This window comes from Embiotoca jacksoni, unplaced genomic scaffold (genome assembly GCF_022577435.1).
Source record: "Embiotoca jacksoni isolate LCO1_2020_lvr unplaced genomic scaffold, fEmbJac1.0.p SCAF_54, whole genome shotgun sequence".
Lineage (NCBI taxonomy): Eukaryota > Metazoa > Chordata > Actinopteri > Embiotocidae > Embiotoca > Embiotoca jacksoni.
In genome coordinates this window covers 91,211-116,321 of record NW_027185408.1, presented here as the reverse complement: position 1 = coordinate 116,321, position 25,111 = coordinate 91,211, and the positions used below count along the sequence as shown (strand labels likewise).

Genomic DNA, 25,111 nt, shown 5'->3' with positions numbered 1-25,111 from the left:
TATTTTTCATGAAAACGAGTGAGTTATCCTCATTGAACTATGATCTATGGAGGGGTGAATAACTCCATTCCACTAAACACTGATTGAATTGTTAGTAATGGTGTTGGTGATGAGGTACAAACTATATTTATTAGGATTCTTTGGTTTCTGACAACTTTTGGATGATTAAACATGCACCAGGTCACGTTGACCCGGGAACATCATTGCTGTACCTAAGAAACGAACATAACAGGAGGGTTAACAAGCAGCTGCCTGGATACAGGTCCAGTTAGAAAGCTTCATTTTTTTTTTACATTATTACCTTTGTTCAACAGACTGGTGTCCATCTTTGAAGGTAATACGTCCTACCATAGACCGGTCACTCTTCATGGACACACAGCTGGGTTCAGGAGAATCTGGTTCCTGCTGAAGGATCCTGATGGAAACAGAGATGTGTAGCTTTCAGTTTTAACCCTGCAGATTGTGTGTTTTGTTGGACGCTAACAGAAACATGAATACATCCAGTGTGTTTCCATGAACCTGCAGTTCCAACAAACTGGCATTGCTGAACTAAAGAGACTAAAGAATCTGAGTCTGACGTCCTTTGATCCTCTGAGCTGATGTGATGGTGATGAGATCAAGAGGATTTAATACCAAATAACAAATATTTCACGTTATTACCTTTGTTCAACAGAGTCGTGTCCATCTTTGAAGGTAATAGATCGGCCCACAGACCGGTCCCTCTTCATAGACATGCAGCTGGGAACAGGTCCAGGTCTAGGTCCTGGTCCAGGTCCAGGTCCAGGTCCAGCAGGTCTGAGCTGCTGCTTTGTTCTTCAACAGAACACACAGAGCTCTGAGTGAGAATAATGATGGTGCAGTGATGTGAGTGCTGAGCTGTGACGTGGAGAAGAGTCGTGGACAGTTAGAGACGGTCGTCTCACCTCCGAGCTTCGGTCCGGCTCTCATGTTCCCCACACAGAGTGGTTTTAGAGGGACGGACTCCGTCCTCTCTGTCCTCCCACTGATCCATAGCAGAGCCCACAGCTTCACACAAACACAACAACCTGCTCAGTACGTACAACAACATTCACACTTCAGGACACATTAGTTCTCATCACTGTCTGTAACATGGCTCTAAAACTCAGGACTGACAGACACCTTTGAGCCCTGAACAGGACGAGTCTAAAACTGCTTAAAGTTTCCCCAGATTCCTCCACAAATACAGAATGTTGAACATCAAATATATTTGATGTGTTTTAAAGTTTGACCCAGAAAATAAATCTTTAATTTTGGAATTTGTGCATCCACAAGATATTTATTAAAATCCCCAAATCTTCTGCAACGTCATAAAAATGTTAAAATAACTTTTCATCCCCAAAATGTTTGTGATGCAGGTGTTGAGTGAAACCGAGTGTCTCAGTGCTGTAAGACGGATGTTTGAACACTGCAGGTATTAAAAGGTTCAAATAAATGCTCTTCTGTTTACAGTTGATCAAAGTTGTCCAACCAGTTCTGACATTCTCTGAATGTTTTCACTGAAGACTCCAGATCAGATAACGGTCAGACTGATGTTCACTTTACCAGGTAATCACCAACAACAATCCTGGAAATCAGTCTGAAGTCATGTTCTTCAACTCAGAGAAATTCTGAAACAATATTTAAACCTACAAGCATCCAGGAGACATTTTGAAACAGCCGATCGACATCAGGAAATATTTCTAGGGTCCAGTCAGTGATCCAACACGGTGAGGTCAGAGTTCATCAGACATGTCCAGATTTCTCTGGGAGGATTCTCACCTGCTCGACTTCAGGTCCACTTCCAGACACTTTCCACCTTCCTGTGTGGAGGAAAGATTCAGAGAGAAGAAGCTGCTCGTTGTCCCTCGTCTGTCCTGGTGTCTGAGAGCGTTTGATCAGAGGACGCCGTCACTTCCTCATAACTTCAGAGTCCGAGTCTAAAAACATCAGAGTGACGTCAGAACCAGTCTAACCTGTGGCAGAGAAATCCAACATCACATGATGCAGCTCTGCTGTCTGTCCACTAGATGGAGCTGACAAACCAACCAAAGATCAGCACAGAGACATGAGATGAAGCAGCAGCAGTTTGGACCACGTACAGGACTGTATGTTGGACATGTTGGTTTGTTATGAGGCAGAAAGCAGCCTGAGCTTCCTGCCAGGGACCTGAAATCTGGTCCTCAGTCCTGGTTCCAGGTGTCTCTGCTTTAAATGGACTTTTAATCCCAAACACTTTTCTTTAACAGCCTTTTTTATTCATTTGTCTCCAGAAAGAGACTGTACATAAAAGTGGACGTAACTTCGGGGTGTGAAAAATCAGGGCGAAGCAGAAGTGTCTTAAACTGCAATACCTTCTAGTCCCAGTAGAGGTTGTCTCTAAAAAGCCTCCGGCTCCATAGACTCCCATTCAACTTCTCATGAAATTCAATCAATGTTTTCTAAGGAGTTATCTCGGTGTTGTTAGTTAAAGTCACTCCTTCTTATTAGTTTTCTGGAGGTCCATCTGAAAATAATCCTTCATTCATTAGAAAATAAAGGTGGAGTTTCACTCAAATACCTGCAGTATTTAACTTCCTTCTGCATGTTTCAAATATGTCCATAAACACTTGTAGCGTCCTGCTAATTTGTTTACATGTGTTTCTTTGTAATTCTGTAACAGTGAATTTGCATTTGTGTTCATAAGCAGAGAAGTGTAGTTTGGAAAAGTCCTTAAGTGTCCTACAGTTTTGAGTTGCCCTTGAACCACTCGTGTCCTCACCGTATTGGTTGGTCAGGTGTCAATCTGTTGCCAGCCAATCAGGACAAGCAGAGAGACCTTCTTGGTAACCTACCGGGTTCTTAGAGGGGCGGGGCTAACGACAGGAGCGCGCGCAGGAAAACCTTTGGAAGTTGTATTTCTATAAAACTTTAGTTGTTATCAGCTGTTAGGTGGATTCAGTTCATCAAAGCAGACAGAAAAATAGATATTTCCTGCTTTAAATCAGAACATGTGACGGACTGAACACACGCCGAGTGACAGTTGAGGTCAGGACAGATTCAGATGGTGTTTCGGTCAAATGAAATTAAACTGTGTTTTACCGACGAAGGAAGAAGTTAGAAAATCCCCGTTTTTCAGACGAAGTTCGGCAGCGAGAGGAACACATCGGGACTGATGTTTCACCATCACTTCAAACTTCACTAGAAACTTTCACCAGTTTACTAACGTGATGTTTGAACGGTTCATCGATGATCTCCGACTGACAGCGTCATCCTTCATGTCGGATTAAGAGCTAACGTGTCGGAGAGCAGCGGGCAGCGGCTCACATGGACCCTCACCGTGGTGGAGGAGGGCGGCCATTTTCAGTCGGTCCCAAAGAATTCTCTGAGTCGTGTTCGTGGAGCCGAGAACAAAAAGTTCAATGGAGGGATTTAAAAAGAGCAGAAGATGGAGATTCAACCACCTCTGAGGTCATGTGAGTTTTGTGTCACGTCAGTTCCAGATCTTAAAATCATGATGATCTTAAAGCTCCTTTAGTTTCACCATGAATTGGTGAACTCCAGTTGAAGCCAGCTATCATTTGTCCTGAGCTCATGTTAGCCGCCCTGATGTCAGACAGTCACTGCTCTGCTGCTGATGGCTTGTTATCCAGTAAGCTGCTTACTTTACTACACTAGTTTTAATACACTTATTTACTAAAAGGAGCTTTCTAGATAACATCAGCACACTCACAACTGTTTGAATGACAGAAAACGTATTTCTACGACAGTTTATTATTCACGTAAAATGACATTATTATTATCTTAGAGATGAATTTCCTCTTTCTGGAACTCAAAGCATTCATGGAGTGAAAGAGTCATTTATTTAACGTGTATTTCTCTGTCGTAGATTGAATTTAGCATCATGTGTGTTTGATAAGAAACTTGAAGGTTTTTTGAAGTTTCTATTATCAGAGTATCATATTATGAGCTGCATAGTTTGGTGTTTCTTCTGAAAGCATTTCCTTTCCTTTCCCAGTCAGCCAGCAGGGATGTGAGGCTTCAGAGAGACTCAACAGTACCGTGGATGTTCCAGGCAGGTATGTTGAGGAACAACTGTTTTTAATTATAAGTTCTACCTGATTTATATTTACAAATATATATAATTCCTGCATGTTCATGGAGCAGCAGGAAGCAACAACCTTCATGAGGAAGTGTTCCAACGTTGGTCTCTTTATCAACATCAACACCTGAGTTCCTCACGTTTTAGTGACCACAGGTACGTGAACATTTGGGATTTCACCGTGGAAACCTGGACGAAGTCTGGATGAAGGTTTCACTGACTCACAGGAAGCTGACAAATCTCCACCACAGTCCTCTAACATGTCGGGCGGGGTCAGAGGTCAGAGGTCACCGTGGGACTCTTTGGGTGGGCTTCAGTTACTTTCAGTTGTGTGAGTGGAAGAAAGAGGACGTCCCGGGATTTATGGTTTTCTACAACAAACGGAGGACAGAACCATGAAATAACTCAATATGGAGGAAAAGATGTTTTAATGTCGCGTCTTTTAGCTTCAACAACCGTTTAACCAACGTTTCTGAGAACTGGAGAAACTGTAGAGATCATCACTGGAAAAATAGATGGATGGATGGATGGATGGATGGATGGAAAGAAGAAACTAATAGATAGAAAAATAGAATAAAGTGAGCTCTGTTGCTAAGTTTTATTATTTAAAACAACTGTATGGAAAGAAGAGAAAGACAAGGACAAGAATGAAGTGATGAGGATTTAGTAGCTCTCCATGAGAAGAAGTCTACGAGCTTTGTTTGGTTCACGCGTGTTGTGACTTCTACAATTTGCTGCATGCTACGTGTTATGTAGCGCTCCCTGAAAGGTTGAGCTAGCTAGTTGCCATACGAGGCTAGTTTTAGTAGAAAGGACGGAGACGACGACATTGATACTCAAGTGATGACGTGGAGTCGTAGGTGATGATGACAGAACGGGCAGTAGTTCACACCTTGAACATTGTTATGTTTGGGGGCGTGTTTGTTTGATTGACAGGCCTGGGAGGAAGTCATGTTTCCAGTAAACGTGGGCGGGGCATAGTGTCCTCCGTCTCCGTTAGACCCCTCCCTCCTCCCCAGCTCGTCCAAATATGGTCATTTCAACCCGGTAGCAAACACACTAAATGAAACTTTCTTCAAATATTCACATTTTATTTCATCAACTTAAACACAGAAAACATTTCAACAGGATTCATGACGAGTGTAAAAGTGTAAAATGAGATTATTGTTATTTTATGTTAATTTTCTTTTACCAGTCAGTTGGAAAACATTAGTACATGTAAAACAATAGTGTAAAGATGGTAATACTGGGGATCAGTCATGTTTTTTAAATATTGGTTAAAATATTTTAAAAAATCAAAAAAAGTACTGAAAAGTAGACTTTTTATTTTGATTGATAACAAACCAACAGAAGCTCTTATAAACTTCTAATTTGACATATTTGGAGCTGATAAATTGTCAATAATTCTAAAAGCTGCATTTGTTTGATACAGACTTTAGTTTTCATTCATGAACAACTTCTTTCAGCTGGAAACAAACTGTAGATTCAGCAGAAACAGGTTAAGTTCAACAATTATTGTCAGCTGGTAGAAATGTGAATTATTTACAATAATTGAACCTTTCAGTGATATTACAGAGGGTTGAACATAGTTGGTTCAAACAACATCTTAAACACAACCTCTACAGCAAACAGACATTAAATGAGCCTTTCTTCAAATATCTAAGTACGGTCACGTTTCATTTCATCAACTCAAACACAGAAAACATTTCAACAGGATTCATGACGAGTGTAAAAGTTATTTTCAGGCCGTCTTGCAGCAGGTTTCCAGAATCTGCTGATGTTTATCAGCCAAAGAGCTCAGTTTGACCTTCATCTGTCCACATGGAAGTGAAGGTCAAAGTTCAGAGGTGAGGACATCATTTCACTACTTCTGACACAAAACATATTCTGACATCACAATCAGTGATTCAACGGTGAACCAAAGAGAAACTTCATCCACCATCAACATTTAAAGCTGCTGTCACTTCCACAGACTCTTCCTCCTACAGAGAACACAGAGACACTGAGGAACCATATAACAAGAACCTAAATCCAAATCCAGGATACAGAGGTTCAGTGAATGTGGTGTTGATGGTGTGGAGGTGGATCAGAGTGTCAGAGGAGATTCTGTAGAAGGACAGAGTGCCAGCAGGACAGTCCACATACACTGCTACTCTGTTGGAGGAGGAGGAGGAGGAGGAGGAGGAAGAGGAGGATGTTGCTGTGTTATTGTGCCAGACAGAGTAACGACCACCATCAGAGCAGTTCAGACTCCAGGACTGATCGTTCCCTCCAAAACAGCAGTCATCACTGTTTCCTCTCCTTCTGATTCCTCTGTAACTCACTGCTATTTCAACATTTCCTCTCCTCTCGACCTCCCAGTAACAGCGACCAGTCAGACCAGTTCTACACAGCAGCTGCCACCAGTTAAATCTGTCTAGATGATCAGGATATGACTGATCTTCTTTCACCTTCGTCACCTTCCTGTTGTTGTCAGACAGTTTGAGTTTTCTGTTTACTGAGTTTGTGTCCAGTTCAAGTTCACAGAAATCTGATGGAGAGAAAAAGACACGACACAGCTGCAGTTTATCATCTGACACATCTGATGGCTTTTTTCTTTCTTTACTTCCTGACTTGTTGTTCGTTCATAGAAAGTTTAATGATGATACTTTTTGTCAGGCTTTGACTTTTGGGGGACGACATCCAGCTGGATCACTTGAACTAAGACAAAGTAGAATCTTTAAATACGCTTCTCTGATCAAGTTTATTATTGCATCTGCTGTTTTAGGATATCTTGACTGATGAAGCTTGGATGGTTTTTGGTAGCTGGAATTGTTTGTGATTGGATTCTTGTTTTCACTCAAGTAACTGAGAGTCAAAGAGAACAAGTTTAGAGTTAAACTGATGGTCTTTTATTCCAATTCTATTAAGGACTAAGTTGTATTTTACTTTCTACCGTCTGAGGTAAAAAGACTCTCCGGGAACAGTTTGGGACCAAATTTAGAGACTGTGTGAAAGTTTTCTTTGTTTAGAAATCAGTGGTGAGTTTCTATTGCTGCCCATTTGTAACACCTGGTGACGGGAGGCCTAACGAGCAGGGGGTGTGGTCTGACCAGCTGTAGCCAACCCTGTTGGAAAACCAGGAAGTGTTTGAAGAGTCAGCTTCAGCGTCTGTGAGGGCTCGTTGTATGAAGACTCGGAGGACGGAGACAAAGGAGTCTTTTGTTGGAGTCTCCGGGGGACGCTGAGTATAACTACTGCTATCTGAATATGTGTGTACTTTCCGTACCTGTGCGTATATCTACTCGTAGATACTATCAGCCTCCCACTCGTTCACACCAACACCGTAACCTTTCCTCTCTTATCTATCCCACCCGTTCCACACATACCCAACACCTCGTCACAGGAGGACTCTGGAACTGACAGTCAGCTGAAGACAGACTTCATCTCTGGCTTTGATATCCAGCAATCGCTGGACTTCCTTGGTCTCACTGAGACCTGGATCACACCGGACAACACATCCACCCTGCTGCTCTCTCCTCTGCCTTCTCCTTCAGCCTCACCCCCAGACCTCCTGGTAGGGGAGGAGGGGGGAGGAGGTGGTACAGGTTTACTCATCTCCCCCAAATGGAGTTTTTCTCTTTACCCACTTCCACTTCCTACCTCACTGTCTTTTGAGTTTCATGCTGTGACAGTTTCTCATCCGGTCCAATTAAACATTGTTGTCCTCTACCGTCCTCCAGGTTCTTTGGGACATTTCTTGGATGAATTAGACGTCCTCCTGTCAAACTTCCCAGAAAATGGTCCTCCACTTGTCCTTCTGGGTGACTTTAACATCCAGACAGAGAAGTCATCTGACCTTTTCCTTTTCCTGTCTTCCTTTGCTGTCTCCCTCAGTCCTTCCCCTCCTCCTCACAAAGGTTGGAACCACCTGGACTATATTTCACCAGAAACTGCTCCACATCTAACCTCACTGTAACTCCACTTCATGTCTCCGACCACTTCTTTATCTCTGACTCTCTCAAACTGACAACCTGACCACATCAACAGACTCTGGACCTGTCAGTCACAACATTCACTCCTTCTCTCCCTCCTCTCTCCTTCCTCTCTCCCTCCTGTTTTATCTGCCCTCCCTTCAACTGACTCTTTCTCCCTCATGCATCCTAACTCAGCCACAGACACTCTCCTTTCTCCTCTGTCTTCCTCTCTTGATTGTCTCTGTCCTCCTCCATGTCCTCCAGTCCTCCCCAGCTCCGTGGTTGTCTGAGAGACACTATGAGAGCAGCAGAAATGAAATGTAGAAAATCTAACCACCCTGACGACCTGCTCACTTATCAATCTCTCCTCTCCTCTTTCTCTGCCTCGATTTCTGCAGCCAAAAGTTCTTTCTACCAAACCAGGATTTAATCCTCATTTTCCAAACACAAAAACCTCTTCTCCATCTTTTCCACTCTCCTTGACCCCCCCCCCTCTCCTCCCTCCTCCCTTCTAACAAGCCACTTTGTCAACTACTTTACTAAAAAGATAGATGATATATGCTCCTCATTTTCAAACCCTGCTACTGTAACTACATGTCCATCATCTTCATCTTCATCCCCTTCACTTTCCTCTTTCACCTCCCCGTCTCCCAATCAAGTTGTTTCCTTGGTAACCTCCACCCCCCCAACCACCTGCCCCCTTGACCCCATCCCATCTCACATTCTCCAATCTATTGCTCCTGACCTTCTTCCTTTTCTCTCCATCTCATCACCACTTCTCTGTCAACGGTCTGTTTCCTGAACTCTCTGAAGGAGAGAGTGAACCCTCTCCTGAAGAAACCCCCCTCAACCCGTCTGAAGTAAACAACTACAGACCATCTCTCTTCTTTCATTTCTTTACAAAACTCTGGAGCGAGCTATCTTCTATCTTGGTTATAGGCTATCCTGGACATAAGATGGCGCCGCGCTCGCTGTTGCAGCAGCTCCTCCCCGAGTGTGTTGTTTATTTGTATTTTTTAAGCCTTTCTCCTCTTCGGAGTTTTTTTTTTTTTCTTTCTCTCGTGTGTTAAGTTAACGGTCAGACAATGGACCGTAATTTTTCCACGTTTCTAGATGGGGCCATTGTTATTGTTTACTCGCATGATCAGCTGATCGCGCTGAGTAGACCTCTACTGCTGCTGCCCGGAGTGAGGCCTGAGATCCCCGTTGAACTTCGGAGACGACGGCGGGGTTGCAGAGCTGGAGCTAAGCTGAAGGCGGAAAGGAGGAGATACAAACCAGCGGTACCGGAGATCTTAACGGGGAACGTGAGGTCGTTGGTCAACAAGACGGATGAGCTCGGCGCTGGTAAAGACCCAGAGAGAGTACCGGGAGTGCAGCATCATGTGTTTCACCGAGACATGGCTGCACTCACATCTCCCGGACCGCAGCGAGGCCGTACCCGGCTTCAGGACCGTTCGGGCGGACGGAGACGTTGTTCGGAACGGCAAGAAGAAAGGTGGAGGGATTGAAGTCGATGTGAACGAGAGGTGGTGTAATCCCGACCACGTGTGTGTGAAGGAACGTTTCTGTAGCCGGGACATTGAACTTCTAGCCGTGGGGATGCGTCCTTATTATTTACTGAGGGAGTTCACGTCCGCCATTGTTATCGCTGTGTACGTTCCTCCATCAGCTGACGTAGAGGCAGCAGTGGACACCATCCACTCCACTGTGGCTAAACTTCAGACGAAGCATCCTGGTGCGTTTTTGGCAGATACTGGAGACTTTAACCAGTCTGGATAAAGTACTGCCAACTTTGCACCAGTATATGAACTGCCCCACACGGAACAATAAAACTCTGGACTTACTGTATGCTAATGCCATGGATGCATACAGTACTACTGCCCCCCCCCTTGGTAGATCAGACCACAACCTGGTCCTGCTGACTCCCAAGTATGTTCCTCTGGTGCAGAGGCAGCCTGTAACCACCAGGACTGTGAGGAGGTGGACACAGGAGGCTAAAGAAGCCCTGCAGGACTGCTTTGAGTCCACGGACTGGAATGTGCTGTTTGGACCACATGGGGAGGACATCAACAGCAGGACGGACTGTATCACAGAATACATCAAATTCTGTGAACACTCCACCGTACCATCCTGGACTGTACACTGCTTCCCCAACAATAAGCCGTGGATCACCAGTGACCTGAAAGTTCTTCTTAATAAGAAGAAAGCAGCCTTCAGGTCTGGGGACAGGGAGGAGCTCAGGAGAGTGCAGCGCCACCTGAAGGAGAAGCTCAGGGAGTGCAAGGACTCCTACAGGAGGAAGCTGGAGGCCAAACTCCAACAGAACAACGTGAGGGAGGTGTGGACCGGTATGAAGGAGATTACTTGGTTCAAGGGGAGAGAGAGACAACCAGGGGGCTCCCTGAAGAGGTCAAATGAGCTAAACTGTTTCTTCAACAGGTTTAGTTCACCACCCTCATCTGTCTCCTCCACACCTCACACCTCCCAAACACCTCTGCTGCCTCCCTCCTCCCCCCTCTGCGCCCCCTGGTGAACTGCATAGAGCCCTCAATCTCAAAGGGCCCTTCCTCCATCGACACCTTGACCCCCCCACACACACCCCTCTCACCCCCCTCTCTGTGACGACTGGCCAGGTTAGGAGACAGCTGGAGAGACTCCACCAGCGCAAGGCTGCAGGACCTGATGGCATCAGCCCCGGGGTCCTGAAGACCTGCGCCGTCCAGCTGGCTGAGGTCCTACAACACCTCTTCAACCTGAGCCTGAAGCAGGAGGTAGTCCCGGTGCTGTGGAAGACGTCCTGCCTGGTTCCAGTCCCAAAGAAGACGACTCCATCTGGCCTCAATGACTACCGACCGGTTGCCCTCACATCTCATGTGATGAAGGTGCTGGGGAGGCTGGTCTTGGCCCACCTCAGGCCGCTGGTGAAATCTTCTCTGGACCCTCTGCAATTTGCGTACCAGCCTCATGTGGGAGTGGACGACGCCATCATCTACCTGCTGCAACGAGCTCAGTCTCACCTGGATGGAACCGGTGAATCTGTGAGAATCACCTTCTTTGATTTCTCCAGTGCATTCAACACCATCCAACCACTGCTACTGAGTGAGAAGCTGCGGGTGGTGGGGGTGGACACGTCCACCGTCTCCTGGATCACTGACAACCTGACAGGCAGACCACAGTTTGTCCGTCTGGGCAGTGTGCTGTCTGATACGGTGGTCAGTGGTACTGGAGCTCCTCAGGGAACTGTTCTGTCTCCCTTCCTGTTCACCTTATACACAACTGACTTCCAGTACAACTCAGAGTCAAGACATCTGCAGAAGTTCTCTGATGACTCTGCAGTGGTAGGATGTATAAGGGATGGACGGGAGGATGAATACAGGGCAGTAGTGGAGGACTTTGTGGAGTGGGCAGGAAGAAATCACCTGCTCCTGACCGTGGCCAAGACCAGAGAGATGGTGGTCGACTTCAGGAGGAAGACGACGGCTCCACAACCGCTGAGAGTTCTGGGAGAGGAGGTGGACATGGTGGAGGAGTACAAGTACCTGGGTGTGTCCATCGACAACAGACTAAACTGGAAGACCAACATCAATGCTGTCTACAAGAAGGTGATGAGTCGGCTCTTTTTCTTGAGGAAACTTCGATCCTTCAATGTGTGCAGCGAGATGTTGGAGATGTTCTACCATCTGTTGTGGCCAGTGCATTGTACTTCGCTGGGGTCTGCTGGGGGAGCAGCATTGGAGCCGGTGACACCAACAGACTTAACAAACTGGTTAAGAAGGCCGGCTCCATCATCGGCTACAAACTGGACAGCCTGGAAAAGGTGGTGGAGAGGAGGACGTTGAACAAACTATTATCCATATTGGATAATCCTGACCACCCTCTCCACCACCTGCTGCAGGGACAGAGGAGCACTTTCTCTAAAAGATTCATCCAGCTCCGCTGTCACAAGGACAGATACAGGAGATCATTCCAGATACAGGAGATCATTCCTGATACAGGAGATCATTCCTGCCCACTGCAATAAGACTATACAATAACTCACCTCTGGCAAAATCCATCACAGGACAATAACACTGTTGACTGTGTTTCTTGGTTTGTTTGTATATAACATATATAGATATATAATGTACTGTATATACTGTATAAACTGTGCATTTTATATTTTATTTTTTTTTACTGCTATTTACTGTATTTTATTGCTTTTCTATTATTCTATTCTATTCTATTATTTTATTCTATTATTTCTATTATTATCTTTTTGCTTCTGTATGCTGCTGTAGCGAAAAAAATTTCCCCTCTGGGATTAATAAAGTAACTACCTACCTACCGACCTACCTTCAATCAACTCTCCTCCTATCTCCACCATAATAACCTTCTTGACCACCAGTCTGGTTTCAACAGACCACTCAACAGAGACGGTCCTCCTTCTGTCTCTGAGCAGCTTCACACTGCTAGAGCAGCCTCTCTGTCCTCTGTCCTGATCCTTCTAGACCTTCTGCTGCATTTGACACAGTGAATCACCAGATCCTTCTTTCCTCCTTCAAGACCTTTGTGTCTCAGGCTCTGCTCTCTCCCTGTTCTCATCCTACCTCAACGACCTCACTTACCGGGTAACTTGGAGAGATCTGTGTCTGAACCTTGTCCTCTCACTACTGGTGGGACACCAGTAGGGGACCTCTTCTCTCTGTACACCAACTGTCTCGGCTCTGTCGCTGTGGCATGACTTTTCATACCACAGCTTTGCTGATGACACCCAACTATTCCTCTCTTTTCCCCGATCTGAAACACAGGTAGCAGCATGAATCTCTGTCTGTCTGACTGACATGTCTCAGTGGATGTCCTCACACCACCTGAAAATCAACCTCCACAAGACCGAACTGCTCTTCCTTCCAGGGAAAGACTCTCCCACCCTCGACCTGACTACTACCTTCAACAACTCTGTTATCCCGACCCTGACTGCTAAGAACCTCGGAGACACTCGACAGTCAAATCTCTCTTCCTGCCAACATCACTGCAGCAACACGTTCCTGTAGATACATGCTGCACAACATCAGGAGAATACGTCCTCTTCTCACTCAGAAAGTGGCGCTGGTCCAGGTTCTGATCCAGATTCCGGTCCAGATTCTTGTCCAAGTTCTGGTCCAGGTTCAGGTCCAGGTTCTGGTCATCTCACGCCTACACTACAGTAACTCCCTCCTGGCAGGTCTACCTGTTAGTACCATCCGACCTCTGCAGCTCATCCAGAATGCAGCAGCTCGACTAGTCTTCAACCTCCCGAAATTCACTCCTCCTCCCTCTCCTCCTCCTCCTCCGCTCCCTTCACTGGTTACCAGCCGCCCGCATCCGTTTCCAAACATTGGTACTTCGTGCCGTGCTGTAAACAGATCAGGTCCAGTCTACATCCAGGACATGGTCCAACCTTACATCCCAGCCCGTTCACTCCGCTCTGCATCGGCCAATCAGCTTGTTGCTCCTCACTGTGAGATAAACACTCTACAAAATCACGACTGTTTACTTTCCTGGCTCCTAAATGGTGGAATGAGCTCCCCAACGACATCAGGACAGCAGAAACTCTGTACATGTTCCGCCGCAAACTAAAAACACACCTCTTCCGACTTCACCTTGAATAGAAGAACTTTAGTAGCTTAAAATGGAACTTACTTTGAGCACTTTGTAGTTTGGCTTTCTTGAAGAAATTGTATTTTCTTGATTCTTGTTCTGGGTTTTGTACCCTCATGACTGAAAAGCGTCAGCTAAATGGAATGTAATGTAATGTGTATCAGTCAAACTTACACTTCCTCAGACCAGGTTTTAACCACTGCTCTCCACCATGGTCCACCCTGGAGGAAGAAACAGTCACAATGATTTTCTATCCAAACAGGAGTCCTAACTGCTGTTCAACATGAAGCAGAGTTCCTCAGTTTGTCAGTGAGACACAGAAACAGGCTGAAACTCATCAGTGTCAACTGTCTCTCTGATGGTTTCACTGCTGTCTGTGAGGAAAACACCTGAAGAAGAAGAAGATATGTAGAAATAATCAGAGAGCTCAGTCTCCACTGATCTGCTCTGTTTTTATTGATGTCCTCCCACATGTGAAATATTGGTCTCTGCATGTTGTCCCTTAAAATGAACAGTTTGACCAACATTCACATGAACAGCTGAACTGTTTTCAAACTGTTCACAGATCAGTCCAACCACCACATTCATTTGGTTTGTGTAATTTACATGTTCAGAATCGAGGGTGTAATGATGGAGGGAGTCAGCTGTAGAGACTGATGTTCTGGAAGGAAAAGTTGGAACTCTGGACTGAAAAATAAAACTGACTTGATTTTAAAACTTCAAATAAAAACGACTGTATATCAGAGTGAAGATTAAGGCCAAACTTTGAGTCCTGAACTTCTAAAATTTGAGATGATGATGGAGAAAAATCAAAATTCAGGTGATCTCCGAGGTCATTAAGGTTTATTCTTTCTGCTCTGTGGATATCTGCTGCATTTTTTTATGGGAACACTTCAATCAATAGTTGTTGACATACTTTAGTACAAACTAAAAGTGTAAATCTACTGGGTTCATCCTCTGGGGATCATAAATGTCTGAACTGAAGTTCATCTCATGTTTATTAATTGTTGAGATGAATCAGTTTGGACCAAAGTGGTGATCGACTGATGATCACTGTCGTCCCTACAGCCAGGCTGATAACATGGTTCAAGATGAGAAGGATTTGACACCAACTTCATAATGTTTCTAATAAACATCTGTTTCCATTTGATAAAAGACTTCTGAGGATCCACATGTTTCCTAACTCAGACCTGGTCCCTCCTCTGAACAGAAACTAGAGAAACAAGTCATCCTTCATGATGATGGACCTGAGCAACAACACATGAAGTCAAATCAATGAGACAAACCTGCACTGTGTGAGCTCTGGTTGTCTGTCCATACCTGAGAGTGTCCAGTCTCCAGTGAGGATCCTCCAGACCAGCAGACAGCATCTTCACTCCTGAGTCTCCTGGATGATTGTAGTTCAGGTCCAGCTCTCTCAGATGGGAGGGGTTGGAGCTCAGAGCTGAGGCCAGAGAAGCACAGCCTTCCTCTGAGATCAGACAACCTGACAGACTGGAGTCAGAAAAATATCATCAACTCCAGAAACAAGAAGGGAAATCCTAGATGTTGAACATCTGCACTGACAGGAACTTAAAGATAAGTTTAACTGATCAACAACCAGATATATCCTGACCTGAGAGTCTCCAGTTTACATTGACGACTCTCCAGACCAGCAGAAAGCAGCTTCACTCCTGAATCCTTCAGGTCGTTGTTACTCAGGTCCAGATCTCTCAGACTGGAGGACTGGGAGCTGAGAACTGAGGACAGAGCTTCACAGCTTCTCTCTGACAGGTTACAGACAGTCAGCCTGAAAAGAAAATGTACATATTTGACCCAATTAATATCAATCTTGATATAATTTAAGAACATGTCTTCAATTATACAAATGTTTCCATTTTCTTTGGGTAATAACTAGCTACCCCACATTTATCTCTACATGTTTGTGTTTGTCAGGGAACCTGACATCACTGAAACTACTGGAATTAAACGTTTAGGTAAAGTTGTTAGTCCACATATATTTAAATTAAAACTGTTTTTATGACAACAAAACCACAATAATGCAGGGGAGATTTTTGAAAAGATCTATGATTTGAAAGACACAGACAATGTGTTAAATTACAATTTAAATAACTCAATACAAGTCCAATTTGATGGATTAGTTGTTTCCTGACTTGAGAGTCTCCAGTTTACAGTGAGGACTCTCCAGACCAGCAGACAGCATCTTCACTCCTGAATCCTGAAGGTCGTTGTGACTCAGATCCAGCTCTCTCAGACTGGAGGACTGGGAGCTGAGAACTGAGGACAGAGCTTCACAGCTTCTCTCTGACAGGTTACATCCAGTCAGCCTAGAGAAGAATTAAAAATGAACACAAACTGTTTTATTTGTCATTTACAAAATGAAACATGTTTGAAATGGTTGATAAATCCTCGTACAGAGCTTTGTTGGAGGCTTTGACCACTGGCAGCAGCCTCAGAAGACCCTCCTCTGAAGCAGAGTATTTCTTCAGGTCAAACACGTCCAGATCTTCTTCTGATGACAGTAAGATGAAGACCAGAGCTGACCACTGAGCAGAAGACAGTTCATCTGTGGAGAGATGTCCTGATCTCAGGTACCTTTGGATCTCATTCACGAGAGAACGATCATTCAGTTCATTCAGACAGTGGAACAGATTGATGCTTCTCTCTGCAGACAGATTCTCACTGATCTTCTCCTTGATGTACTGGACTGTTTTCTGATTGGTCTGTGAGCTACTTATTGTCTGTGTCAGCAGGCCTCGTAGCAAAGTCTGATTGGTCGGCAGTGAAAGACCCAAGAAGAAGCGGAGGAACAAGTCCAGGTGTCCATTAGGACTCTTTAAGGCCTCGTCCACAGCAGTCTGGTGAAAAAGTGTTGGATTAGGTTTCTCTTTTGTTTGTTGTTCTTCCATCAGGTTGACAGCAGAGTTGATGAAGGTCAAATGGACGTGAAGAGCAGCCAGAAACTCCTGAACACTCAGATGGACGAAGCAGAACACCTTGTCCTGGTACAGCCCGCTCTCCTCTTTAAAGATCTGGGTGAACACTCCTGAGTACACTGAGGCTGCTGTGATATCGATGCCACACTCTGTCAGGTCGGATTCATAGAAGATCAGGTTTCCTTTCTGCAGCTGATCAAAAGCCAGTTTTCCCAGAGACTCCATCATCTTCCTGCTCTTTTCATTCCAGTGTGGATCTGTCTCAGCTCCTCCATCATACTTGACCTGCTTCACTTTGGCCTGAACCACCAGGAAGTGGATGAACATCTCCGTCAGGGTCTTGGGCAGCTCTCCTCCGTCTCTTCTTTTCAACACGTCCTCCAGAACTGTAGCAGTGATCCAGCAGAAGACCGGGATGTGGCACATGATGTGGAGGCTTCTGGATGTTTTGAAGTGGGAGATGATGCTGCTGGCCTGCTCCTCATTTCTGAACCTCCTCCTGAAGTACGCCTCCTTCTGCGCGGAAGTGAACCCTCTGATTTCTGTCACCATGCCGACACACTTGGCAGGGATCTGATTGGCCGCTGCAGGTCGTGTGGTTATCCAGAGGCGAGCGGAGGGAAGCAGTTTCCCCCTGATGAGGTTGGTCAGCAGCACATCCACTGAGGTGGACTCTGTAACATCAGTCAGGATCTCATTGTTGTGGAAGTCCAGAGGAAGTCGACACTCATCCAGACCGTCAAAGATGAACACAACCTGGAAGTGTTCAAACCTGCAGATTCCTGCTGCTTTGGTTTCAGTGAAGAAGAGATGAACCAGTTCCACCAAACTGAACTTTCTCTCTTTCAGCACATTCAGCTCTCTGAAAGTGAACGGAAACATGAACTGGATGTTCTGGTTGGTTTTGTCTTCAGCCCAGTCCAGAGTGAACTTCTGTGTTAACACTGTCTTCCCGATGCCAGCCACTCCCTTTGTCAGCACTGTTCTGATTGGTTCATGTCTTCCAGGTGAGTCTTTAAAGATGTCTTCTTGTCTGATGGTTGTTTCTGGTCTGTCTGGTTTCCTGGATGTTGTTTCAATCTGTCTGACCTCATGTTCATCATTGACCTCTGCAGTCCCTCCCTCTGTGATGTACAGCTCTGTGTACATCTCATTCAGAAGGGTTCGGTTTCCTGCTTTAGAAATCCCCTCAAACACACTCTGGAACTTCTTCCTCAGGTTTGACTTGAGTTGTCGACACACTGCAGGATTACTTCCTAAAAAACATACAAACAAAGAACATTTGAACGTCTCATTAAATCTGAAGATAAACTTTTTAACGTTTTAAAATTTTGTCTCCATGAAATCAATCCCTCACGTCAGTTGTGGACAAACAGTTTCTGACTGTTTTCAGTCCAGAAGAATTCACAGATGTGATGAAGATGTTTGCATCATATTAACAGCAGAGTTTGGAAATCTAAGTTTCTCCCATGTTTCCTCTTTCCATCATGTTCCAGCTGTTAAAATCCTCTTACTGCTCTGCAGACGGTCAGCCAGCTCCTCCTGCTTCAGTCTCCTCAGGAAGTGCAGTGTGATCTTCAGAAATGACTCTCTGCTCCTCCTCTGCTCTTCATCCTCACCCTCCAACACCTCCTCATCCTCACACTGACTCTCTAAGCATTCTGGGTAATCTGGACTCAGAATTTTCTGCATCTTCTTCAGCTCGTTCTTTACAAAACTGATCATGTTCTCCTCCAGCAGCTGAAACAGAGAAATATATCAACTTTAATGTACAGAACGTATCAGATCATTTTAAATATGGACTGAAATCCTGCTGGTCTACAGAGTGCAGCAGGGAGAATGTTAGTTTTGGAAATTCACTATTTAGTTTGTGTGTTTACACACCAGAAATATGGAGTCCAGGTTTGTTTCAGGAACGTCTGAGTCCTGCTGATCAACTCTGTAAAGTCAACATCAAAACAAAAGATGTTTGGTCAGAATTAATCCAGAAACATAAAGTAAAGAGACTTCATGTTTTTAGTTACCAAGACAACCAACACCTGACAGAAGCTGAACAGGAAGACAAAACATCCATTTTAAATTACTGCCCTTCATCAACAAAACTTCAAAACAGAACTTCTTCAGACTGAGAGACATGTGGAGGCAGCCACCAGCCTGGTCTGTATGGGTCTCCTCTGTGTGGTCCGATGAAGCCCGGCTCTGCATGGAGTCTTTAAATGTATAAATATGATCACCCCTGCTGAACACTGGAAAACCCTCTTTCTGAATACCCGGACACAAGAACAGTTGGGTTTCAGTTTCACACTGAATGGAAAGAAAGTGATCAATGAGTTCAGACATTATGAAATCAGGAGGGTTTGATACTAAATGACAAACATTTCACATTATTACCTTTGTTCAACAGACTGGTGTCCATCATTGAAGGTAAGACGTCCTCCCATAGACCGGTCACTCTTCATGGACACACAGCTGGGTTCAGGAGAATCTGGTTCCTGCTGAAGGATCCTGATGGAAACAGAGATGTGGAGCTTTCAGTTTTAACCCTGCAGATTGTGTGTTTTGTTGGACGCTAACAGAAACATGAATACATCCAGTGTGTTTCCATGAACCTGCAGTTCCAACAAACTGGCATTGCTGAACTAAAGAGACTAAAGAATCTGAGTCTGACGTCCTTTGATCCTCTGAGCTGAGGTGATCCCACCCCTGTGATCTTTGACCATTTTCTTCTTGTGGGCCTCTTTAATTTGATCTTCACTGTCAGCTCAAACATGATGGCCTGCTCTGAGGTTTCTGACTGGAGGACCACGTCATGCAGGGTTACTTGTTACAGACAACTCTTCCTCCTCTCCAGCTCCCTGAACAGATTTCCTTCTGAGTCTCTGTGTGAAGACAGTTTGGTTCCTTTCAACGAACATACAGATTCAACCGCCTGAGATCATCTGTCCAAGCTGCCAACTGTCTCTCCAGATGTCTCCAATCTTCTATCGAGGTGAATAATAAGTTCAACACAAAGACGTTATGACATCAGGAGGGTTTGAAACCAAAAGACAAACTTTAAACATTATTACCTTTGTTTATCAGACTGTTGTCCATCTTTGAAGTTAATAGGTTCGCCCATAGACTGATCACTCTTCATGGACACACAGCTGGGAACAGGTCCATGTCCATGTCCAGGTTCAGGTCCATGTCCAGGTTCAGGTCCAGCAGGTCTGAGCTGCTGCTTTGTTCTTCAACAGAACACACAGAGCTCTGAGTGAGAATAATGATGGTGCAGTGATGTGAGTGCTGAGCTGTGACGTGGAGAAGAGTCGTGGACAGTTAGAGACGGTCGTCTCACCTCTGAGCTTCGGTCCGGCTCTCATGTTCCCCACACAGAGTGGTTTTAGAGGGACGGACTTCGTCCTCTCTGTCCTCCCACTGATCCATAGCAGAGCCCACAGCTTCACACAAACACAAATATACACCAAATATATATGTTTTAAAATTTGACCCAGAAAATATATCTTTAATTCAGAAATTTGTGCTGCCACAAGATATTTATTAAAATCCATAAATTTGCTGCGATGTCATAAAAATGTTAAAATAACTTTTCATCCCCAAAATGTTAGTGATGCAGGTGTTGAGTGAAACCGAGTGTCTCAGTGCTGTAAGACGGCTGTTTGAACACTGCAGGTATTAAAAGGTTAAAATAAATGCTCTTCTGTTTACAGTTGATCAAAGCTGTCCAACCAGTTCTGACATTCTCTGAATGTTTTCACTGAAGACTCCAGATCAGATTACAGTCAGACTGATGTTCACTTTACCAGGTAATCACCAACAACAATCCTGGAAATCAGTCTGAAGTCATGTTCTTTAACTCAGAGAAATTCTGAAACAATATTTAAACCTACAAGCATCCAGGAGACGTTTTGAAACAGCCGATCGACATCAGGAAACATTTCTAGGGTCCAGTCAGTGATCCAACACGGTGAGGTCAGAGTTCATCAGACATGTCCAGATTTCTCTGGGAGGATTCTCACCTGCTCGACTTCAGGTCCACTTCCAGACACTTTCCACCTTCGTGTGTGGAGGAAAGATTTGGAGAGAAGAAGCTGCTAGTTGTCCCTCGTCAGTCCTGGTGTCTGAGAGCGTTTGATCTGAGGACACTGTCACTTCCTCATAACTTCAGAGTCCGAGTCTGAAAGCATCAGTGACGTCAGAATCAGTCAAACCTGTGGCAGAGAAATCCAACATCACATGATGCAGCTCTGCTGTCTGTCCACTAGATGGAGCTGACAAACCAACCAAAGATCAGCACAGAGACATGAGATGAAGCAGCAGCAGTTTGGACCACATACAGGACTGTATGTTGGACATGTTGGTTTGTTATGAGGCAGAAAGCAGCCTGAGCTTCCTGCCAGGGACCTGAAATCTGGTCCTCAGTCCTGGTTCCAGGTGTCTCTGCTTTAAATGGACTTTTAATCCCAAACACTTTTCTTTAAAAGCCTTTTTGTTCATTTGACCCCTGAAATAGTTTTTTGTTTCAGCAGCTGTTAAACAGCTGAATGTTGTTTCCAGCATCACATCTAACAGTGAAACTACCAGCAAAAACTTGTTCAGGTAATTCAAGTAAAATTCATGCTGGAACTGAAACTCTCCACTAAACAGGAACATTTCAGTGGTTTGCGTGAGACGGACTCCGTCCTCTCTGTCCTCCCACTGATCCATAGCAGAGCCCACAGCTTCACTCAAACACAACAACCTGCTCAGTACGTACAACAACATTCACAGCACAGGACACATTAGTTCTCATCACTGTCTGTAACATGGCTCTAAAACTCAGGACTGAAAGACACCTTTGATCCCTGAACAGGACGAGTCTAAAACTGTTTAAAGTTTCCCCAGATTCCTCCACAAATACAGAATGTTGAACACCAAATATATTTGATATGTTTTAAAATTTGACCCAGAAAATATATCTTTAATTCAGAAATTTGTGCTGCCACAAGATATTTATTAAAATCCATAAATTTGCTGCGATGTCATAAAAATGTTAAAATGACTTTTCATCCCCAAAATGTTAGTGATGCAGGTGTTGAGTTAAACCGAGTGTCTCAGTGCTGTAAGACGGCTGTTTGAACACTGCAGGTATTAAAAGGTTAAAATAAATGCTCTTCTGTTTCCAGTTGATCAAAGCTGTCCAACCAGTTCTGACTTTCTCTGAATGTTTTCACTGAAAACTCTAGATCAGATTACAGTCAGACTGATGTTCACTTTACCAGGTAATCACCAACAACAATCCTGGAAATCAGTCTGAAGTCATGTTCTTTAACTCAGAGAAATTCTGAAACAATATTTAAACCTGCAAGCATCCAGGAGACGTTTTGAAACAGCTGATCGACATCAGGAAACATTTCTAGGGTCCAGTCAGTGATCCAACACGGTGAGGTCAGAGTTCATCAGACATGTCCAGATTTCTCTGGGAGGATTCTCACCTGCTCGACTTCAGGTCCACTTCCAGACACTTTCCACCTTCGTGTGTGGAGGAAAGATTCAGAGAGAAGAAGCTGCTCCTTGTCCCTTGTCAGTCCTGGTGTCTGAGAGCGTTTGATCAGAGGACGCCGTCACTTCCTCATAACTTCAGAGTCCGAGTCTAAAAACATCAGAGTGACGTCAGAACCAGTCTAACCTGTGGCAGAGAAATCCAAGATCACATGATGCAGCTCTGCTGTCTGTCCACTAGATGGAGCTGACAAACCAACCAAAGATCAGCACAGAGACATGAGATGAAGCAGCAGCAGTTTGGACCACATACAGGACTGTATGTTGGACATGTTGGTTTGTTATGAGGCAGAAAGCAGCCTGAGCTTCCTGCCAGGGACCTGAAATATGGTCCTCAGTCCTGGTTCCAGGTGTCTCCGCTTTAAATGGACTTTTCATCCCAAACACTTTTGTTTAACAGCCTTTTTATTCATTTGTCTCCAGAAAGAGACTGTATATAAAAGTGGACGTAACTTCGGGGTGTGAAAAATCAGGCCGATGCGGAAGTGTCTTAAACTGCAATACCTTCTAGTGCCAGTAGAGGTTGTCTCTAAAAACCCTCCGGCTCCAAAGACTCCCATTCAACTTCTCATGAAATTCAATCAATGTTTTCTAAGGAGTTATCTCGGTGTTGTTAGTTAAAGTCACTCCTTCTTATTAGTTTTCTGGAGGTCCATCTGAAAATAATCCCTCATTCATTAGAAAATAAAGGTGGAGTTTCACTCAAATACCTGCAGTATTTAACTTCCTTCTGCATGTTTCAAATATGTCCATAAACACTTGTAGCGTCCTGCTAATTTGTTTACATGTGTTTCTTTGTAATTCTGTAACAGTGAATTTGCATTTGTGTTCATAAGCAGAGAAGTGTAGTTTAGAAAAGTCCTGAAGTGTCCTACAGTTTTGAGTTGCCCTTGAACCTCTCGTGTCCTCACCGTATTGGTTGGTCAGGTGTCAATCTGTTGCCAGCCAATCAGGACAAGCAGAGAGACCTTCTTGGTAACCTACCGGGTTCTTAGAGGGGCGGGGCTAACGACAGGAGCGCGCGCAGGAAAACCTTTGGAAGTTGTATTTCTATAAAACTTTAGTTGTTATCAGCTGTTAGGTGGATTCAGTTCATCAAAGCAGACAGAAAAATAGATATTTCCTGCTTTAAATCAGAACATGTGACGGACTGAACACACGCCGAGTGACAGTTGAGGTCAGGACAGATTCAGATGGTGTTTCGGTCAAATGAAATTAAACTGTGTTTTACCGACGAAGGAAGAAGTTAGAAAATCCCCGTTTTTCAGACGAAGTTCGGCAGCGAGAGGAACACATCGGGACTGATGTTTCACCATCACTTCAAACTTCACTAGAAACTTTCACCAGTTTACTAACGTGATGTTTGAACGGTTCATCGATGATCTCCGACTGACAGCGTCATCCTTCATGTCGGATTAAGAGCTAACGTGTCGGAGAGCAGCGGGCAGCGGCTCACATGGACCCTCACCGTGGTGGAGGAGGGCGGCCATTTTCAGTCGGTCCCAAAGAATTCTCTGAGTCGTGTTCGTGGAGCCGAGAACAAAAAGTTCAATGGAGGGATTTAAAAAGAGCAGAAGATGGAGATTCAACCACCTCTGAGGTCATGTGAGTTTTGTGTCACGTCAGTTCCAGATCTTAAAATCATGATGATCTTAAAGCTCCTTTAGTTTCACCATGAATTGGTGAACTCCAGTTGAAGCCAGCTATCATTTGTCCTGAGCTCATGTTAGCCGCCCTGATGTCAGACAGTCACTGCTCTGCTGCTGATGGCTTGTTATCCAGTAAGCTGCTTACTTTACTACACTAGTTTTAATACACTTATTTACTAAAAGGAGCTTTCTAGATAACATCAGCACACTCACAACTGTTTGAATGACAGAAAACGTATTTCTACGACACTTTATTATTCACGTAAAATGACATTATTATTATCTTAGAGATGAATTTCCTCTTTCTGGAACTCAAAGCATTCATGGAGTGAAAGAGTCATTTATTTAACGTGTATTTCTCTGTCGTAGATTGAATTTAGCATCATGTGTGTTTGATAATCAACTTGAAGGTGTTTTGAAGTTTCTATTATCAGAGTATCATATTATGAGCTGCATAGTTTGGTGTTTCTTCTGAAAGCATTTCCTTTCCTTTCCTTTCCCAGTCAGCCAGCAGGGATGTGAGGCTTCAGAGAGACTCAACAGTACCGTGGATGTTCCAGGCAGGTATGTTGAGGAACAACTGTTTTTAATTATAAGTTCTACCTGATTTATATTTACAAATATATATAATTCCTGCATGTTCATGGAGCAGCAGGAAGCAACAACCTTCATGAGGAAGTGTTCCAACGTTCGTCTCTTTATCAACATCAACACCTGAGTTCCTCACGTTTTAGTGACCACAGGTACGTGAACATTTGGGATTTCACCGTGGAAACCTGGACGAAGTCTGGATGAAGGTTTCACTGACTCACAGGAAGCTGACAAATCTCCACCACAGTCCTCTAACATGTCGGGCGGGGTCAGAGGTCAGAGGTCACCGTGGGACTCTTTGCGTGGGCTTCAGTTACTTTCAGTTGTGTGAGTGGGAGAAAGAGGACGTCCCGGGATTTATGGTTTTCTACAACAAACGGAGGACAGAACCATGAAATAACTCAATATGGAGGAAAAGATGGTTTAATGTCGCGTCTTTTAGCTTCAACAACCGTTTAACCAACGTTTCTGAGAACTGGAGAAACTGTTGAGATCATCACTCGAACAATAGATAAATAAATAGACAGACAGACAGGCAGACAAATTAATAAATAAATAAATAAATAAATAGTTCGACCCCTCGCTCCTCCCCAGCTCGTCCAAATATGGTCATTTCTGGCGGAGATGTCGACGGCTGAATGTCATAACGGAGGGTTTAAAACATCCGTTCACAAACCGACGGGTGACGTCGTTGTTGGTTTTCTCACATTAAGAAGCAGAACAGAAGCAGAACCTTTCAGG

The 25,111-nt window shown here is 44.4% G+C and overlaps 1 protein-coding gene and 2 long non-coding RNA genes across 3 annotated transcripts; 2 read left to right on the top strand and 1 right to left on the bottom strand.

The window, feature by feature from the left end:
• Positions 1-2,928: 2,928 nt before the first annotated feature.
• On the top strand, positions 2,929-4,337 carry LOC138212265 (uncharacterized). Its single transcript, XR_011179416.1, has 3 exons — positions 2,929-3,452; positions 3,995-4,055; positions 4,144-4,337. It is a non-coding gene; the product is annotated as an uncharacterized lncRNA (long non-coding RNA).
• An 868-nt stretch (positions 4,338-5,205) lies between these two features.
• On the bottom strand, positions 5,206-18,794 carry LOC138212221 (protein NLRC3-like). The gene is made up of 8 exons (XM_069172526.1): positions 18,706-18,794; positions 18,474-18,528; positions 18,104-18,329; positions 16,069-17,845; positions 15,807-15,980; positions 14,974-15,147; positions 13,828-13,874; positions 5,206-6,608 (listed from the first exon to the last, which is right to left on the bottom strand). The coding sequence occupies exons 1-8, from the start codon at positions 18,792-18,794 to the stop codon at positions 6,061-6,063; spliced, it is 3,090 nt and encodes a 1,029-aa protein (XP_069028627.1). The 3' UTR covers positions 5,206-6,060.
• Positions 18,795-23,211: 4,417 nt separating this feature from the next.
• Positions 23,212-24,625, top strand: LOC138212262 (uncharacterized). Its single transcript, XR_011179414.1, has 3 exons — positions 23,212-23,735; positions 24,283-24,343; positions 24,432-24,625. It is a non-coding gene; the product is annotated as an uncharacterized lncRNA (long non-coding RNA).
• Positions 24,626-25,111: the final 486 nt, after the last annotated feature.

Coding starts and splice junctions, on each gene's coding strand:
- LOC138212221 (XM_069172526.1), bottom strand. CDS start 18,794: ATGCAGAGCCGGGCTTCATCGGACCACACAGAGGAGACCCATACAGAC. Junction 18,529..18,705: donor ATGTCTCTCAGTCTGAAGAA/GTTCTGTTTTGA, acceptor TTGACTTTACAG/AGTTGATCAGCAGGACTCAG. Junction 17,846..18,103: donor GGCTGACCGTCTGCAGAGCA/GTAAGAGGATTT, acceptor TATGTTTTTTAG/GAAGTAATCCTGCAGTGTGT.